The sequence below is a fragment of the Salvelinus sp. IW2-2015 genome, unplaced genomic scaffold (genome assembly GCF_002910315.2).
Source record: "Salvelinus sp. IW2-2015 unplaced genomic scaffold, ASM291031v2 Un_scaffold5642, whole genome shotgun sequence".
In the NCBI taxonomy this organism is placed as follows: Eukaryota; Metazoa; Chordata; class Actinopteri; order Salmoniformes; family Salmonidae; genus Salvelinus; species Salvelinus sp. IW2-2015.
The window spans coordinates 36590-40693 of NW_019946907.1; the positions used below are offsets into that span (position 1 = coordinate 36590).

At 55.0% G+C, this 4104-nt stretch overlaps 1 protein-coding gene across 1 annotated transcript in view; it reads right to left on the reverse strand.

Annotated features, from left to right (window-relative positions):
- Positions 1-331: 331 nt before the first annotated feature.
- The window catches only part of LOC139026732 (mucin-2-like), a 13492-nt gene continuing 9719 nt past the window's right edge, over positions 332-4104 (reverse strand). The window contains 3 exon segments of the mRNA XM_070442043.1: positions 332-1089; positions 1091-1155; positions 1158-3451. Of these exon segments, the coding sequence (XP_070298144.1) occupies positions 661-1089; positions 1091-1155; positions 1158-3451 (2788 nt within the window). The 3' untranslated portion in view covers positions 332-660.

Here is a 4104-nt window from a genome sequence, read left to right on the forward strand (position 1 = left end):
AGAGCCGGAACCAAGCCCCGCTGATGGAAGAGGGAGGCTTGCCGTACCACGGGCCACAGAGTGAAAGCACCCCCGAGTTGGATCCAATGTCACGTCCGCGGCTCAGATATGCCGTGGCAGACTGCGCCCATGCTCTGGGGCGTCCCTATCGGACGTCAGCTTCAGGTCACCAGGCCACGTGGCTCTCCGGTCCTCGCGAATGCGAGAGCCCTCTGCGCTGCGCGCTTGGTGAGGATAGACGGCATGAGCTGGGACCGAACCCTACCCCTCGGCATCGTCAAGAGAGGAGACAGGTAGGAAGTCTCTATCAACCGAAACCCTGTGGTGTATGTCCTCCAGCGTGTCACATGTTCTCTGTGATGTCACACAGGCACTTTGTGATGTCATAGAGGTTCCTTATTTATGATGCCACAGAGGCGCTCCATGATGTCACAGGAGATTAGAACCGTCTTGTTTCATCCGTCTCATCTCTCATCTCCTTTYAATTGTGCTTCTACTTTYTTTTTCTCGCTACGTGGACTTGTTGCAGTTCACACATTCATTCCCCACTCAGCCTGGTGACTGACTGATTGGCTGGCAACCCTGTGTAGTGGGTCTAGAGGTCAGAATTGAAAGGTCAACCGACAGGTTGTTATAGGGGTCAGAGATCGTTGGTTCAGTTCAGAGCGAGGTGAGTGTGCGGAACAGCTGTGTGAGGCAGAAGACGGAAGCAGTGAGGGCGGTACACTGCTTKGCAAGGAGCTTGGTGCTGAGRTCATGACAGCTCCGCCTCCCGCTCGCCCTCTCCGCCGCCARCACAAACTCCCGGTACGTTCTGGCCACRTCCGCCAGCCCCGCCAGTGCCTCGGCATTCCTCCGGTCGCACCGGTCGCACCCAGAGAACCACAGGCACATGCCGGCCATGCCCACCAGGGTCCTGAARCTGTCGGAGAGGGAGAAKAGCATCTCGTCTGGGGTCTGCCCCACCCGGACCACCTTYTGACAGCCAGCCATCAGCCTCCGGGCCTCCCCGTGGAGAAGACGCTTGTTCTCTGAGAAGTGGGTGGCGCAGTCTCCCTGGGGTGCCTCCCCCCTCTCCCCCCCATCCTCCCCCCTGCAGGAGGGTGAGAAGCTCGTCCACGTCGCTCCGGATGGTCTGGAACCCTGCAGGGGCGGTGGAGAGCGGCGGTGGCGTAGTCGGCTGATATCATCATGGAGACTTGACTGGGACAAGAAGCAGTTGGACGGGGAAAGGAGCGGGGAGAGGAGTGGGGAGAGCTCCATGGAGGAGGAGGGGGGCAGGACGGAGTGAGGGAAGGAGGGAGAGAGGAGGGAGGAGGGAGGGGAGGAGGAGAGGAAAGAGGAGAGAGGAGGAGARGTCGTGAGGGGGAGGGCCAGCGCAGAGGAAGAGGGTTGGGAGGCGGGAGGAGAACTTGTCCGGCAGGAGAACTCGTAAACTGTCAACTCATCGTCGAAGCTGTCACCCCCGCTGAAACAGTTGGTATAAACCAGCGGTGGCGGACACCTGCATGCCTCCAGGGGCGTYTGCACMCCCTCYAGGACCGTCTCGCACCCTGACGCCAGCACCGAGCTACACCCAAAATCAGGCTTTGCCGGCGAATAGGATTCCRTGTGGGCCTGGTTGGGCTGGGTCTCACAGGTGGAGGTGAAGACCCCACAGCCTGTAGTCAGAGTGTTCAGCAGGCCTGCCTCCTCGCCTGGGGGTTTACAGAAGCTGTTGCTCYCAAATGGCCGTCCTCTCATGTTATAACCAGGGAAGCTGAGCCCCGGTCCGTTCAGACTCTGTGTGGTCACCACTATAGCAGAGGGGCAGGAAGACAACGGAGCGGACATTTTGGGGCCTGAAAGGGGTTCAGGGYAWGGCTCTGGCTTGGGTTCTACTCTGATGGGGTGAGGATTAGAAGAAGAGGAATTCAGACTCTGTGTGGTTACCACTAAAGCAGGGGGATAAGAAGACGACAAGGTGGCCATTTTGTAGCGTATGGATAGTGGTTCATGGTCTGGTTTGGGCTCTACGCGTATGGGCATGGGAGARGAAGGACAGGAAGGTAATGGGGCGGCCATTTTGTGGATAGTGGGGTCTGGGGAGAGTAGTTCAGAGACTGGTTTGGGCTCCAGACAGATAGGAGGGGCAGTTTCCACTGTAGCAATRGGACAGGTAGGCAACTTGACAACCATTTTGGGATCTGGTTTGGACTCTAGAGMGATGGGTGCTAAAGGGGGAGGAAGGGAGGATCCGTAGACCATCACAACCTTCTCGACCACCTCCTTGACCTCCGAAACCGTCAACCTCGTGATTTCCGCCCCGGCCGTCTCCACAACAACCTCGCCAACCTCCGATTCTGTCAGCGTAACCTCGGAATCATCCGACTCTGCCAACGCCACCCCGGAATCTTTCAAATCCTCCACTGTCGCCACCTTTGTGACATCGTCTTCCTTGATGGTTTTGGTGGTGACCATTACCTCAGTCTTGTTGCTGGTGGTCTCCGGAGAGGGGCTCCTGTKGRGGCTTCCCACCCCAGAGAGGGTGAGGRTTTCCTGGGAGCGAGATAAATAGAGGGGCAAGCTCTGGATCTTCCCCCGTAATGTGGAGGCCGAGAGACTTTGCCCRATGATGCCCGGTGAGCAAGGCCGGAGGAGGAAGCCTGTTGTAGGTGATATGGGAGACTCTTTRGGAATGTTAGCCATAGCTGAGTTGGCATTAGCTGAATTAGCATTAGTCATAGCTAARTTAGCATTACCTGTAGAATCATTGCTAGTTGTAAGGTAATGAATTATAGCATTAGCTTCATTGTTAGCCGTAGACAAATCGGCATTAGCTATAGTGTTAGCCGGAACAGATTTGATGCTATTTRTATCTTTGTGATTAGCAGTGGCTAAATCAGAGTCAGAGCTAACTGTAGTCTCAGTGTTAGCCATGACAGAATGAATGTTGGCTGTAGCTGCAACGTTAGCCGTAGCAACATCAGTGTTACCAGTAACAGAATTAGTGCTAACTATAGCTTCATCATTGTCAGTTTTTGCTTTCCTTTGGCTTGTCAGGTCTTGGTGACTGATAGTGAGTTTTCTATGGACTTGAGTCAAGCAGCTAATGTCCTTCTCTCCGTCTGAGAGTGTGAAGGGTTGAGACCCCACATTCCCATCCTTGCTATCCCTCTCTCCCCTCTCTGTGTGGGGGATGGAGGGGACTGGGAAGGGTGGCAGTGGAGAGGTGGGGGGAGGAGGAGCAGAAAGGGGAGTCACGCTCTCCTCACCACCAGCCACGCCTTGTTCACCCCCCGTGTCCCTCCCACACACACCTGGATGGGAGATACTTATTTGGGGTACGAAAGAAGCTTCCCGATCCTCGTCTTTCGTTAGACACAGAGGTCGTCTACTAAACTGGGACCCCCTAACAGAGGGTGGACCTTCAGAAATGAGCGAGGGCTGTCTCTGCTCTCTGTCGCTCTCCCTCCGTTCACAATGTCACATGTTTCTGACTGAGATTAAGGAGGAGGAGGGGCAGAGGGGGAGGAAAGGGGGAGGAGGGGAGAGCGACAGAGAGCAGAGACAGCCCTCGCTCATTTCTGAGGTCCACCCTCTGTTAGGGGGTCCCAGTTTGTAGACGACCTCTGTGTCTAACGAAAGACGAGGATCGGGAAGCTTCTTTCGTACCCCAAATAAGTATCTCCCATCCAGGTGGTGTGTGGGAGGGACCGGGGGGGTGAACAGGCGTGGCTGGTGGTGAGGAGAGCGTGACTCCCCTTTCTGCTCCTCCCCCACTCTCCACTGCCACCCTTCCCAGTCCCCTCCATCCCCCACACAGAGAGGGGGAGAGAGGATAGCAAGGATGGGAATTGGAGAGAAGGACATTAGCTGCTTGACTCAAGTCCATAGAAAACTAACTATCAGTCACCAAGACCTGACAAGGCCAAAGGAAAGCAGAAACTGAACATGATGAAGCTATAGTTAGCACTAATTCTCTTACTGATAACACTGATGTTGCTACGGCTAACATTGCAGCTACAGCCAACATTCATTCTGTCATGGCTAACACTGAGACTACAGTTAGCTCTGACTCTATTTAGCCACTGCTAATCACAAAGATAAAATAGCATCAAATTC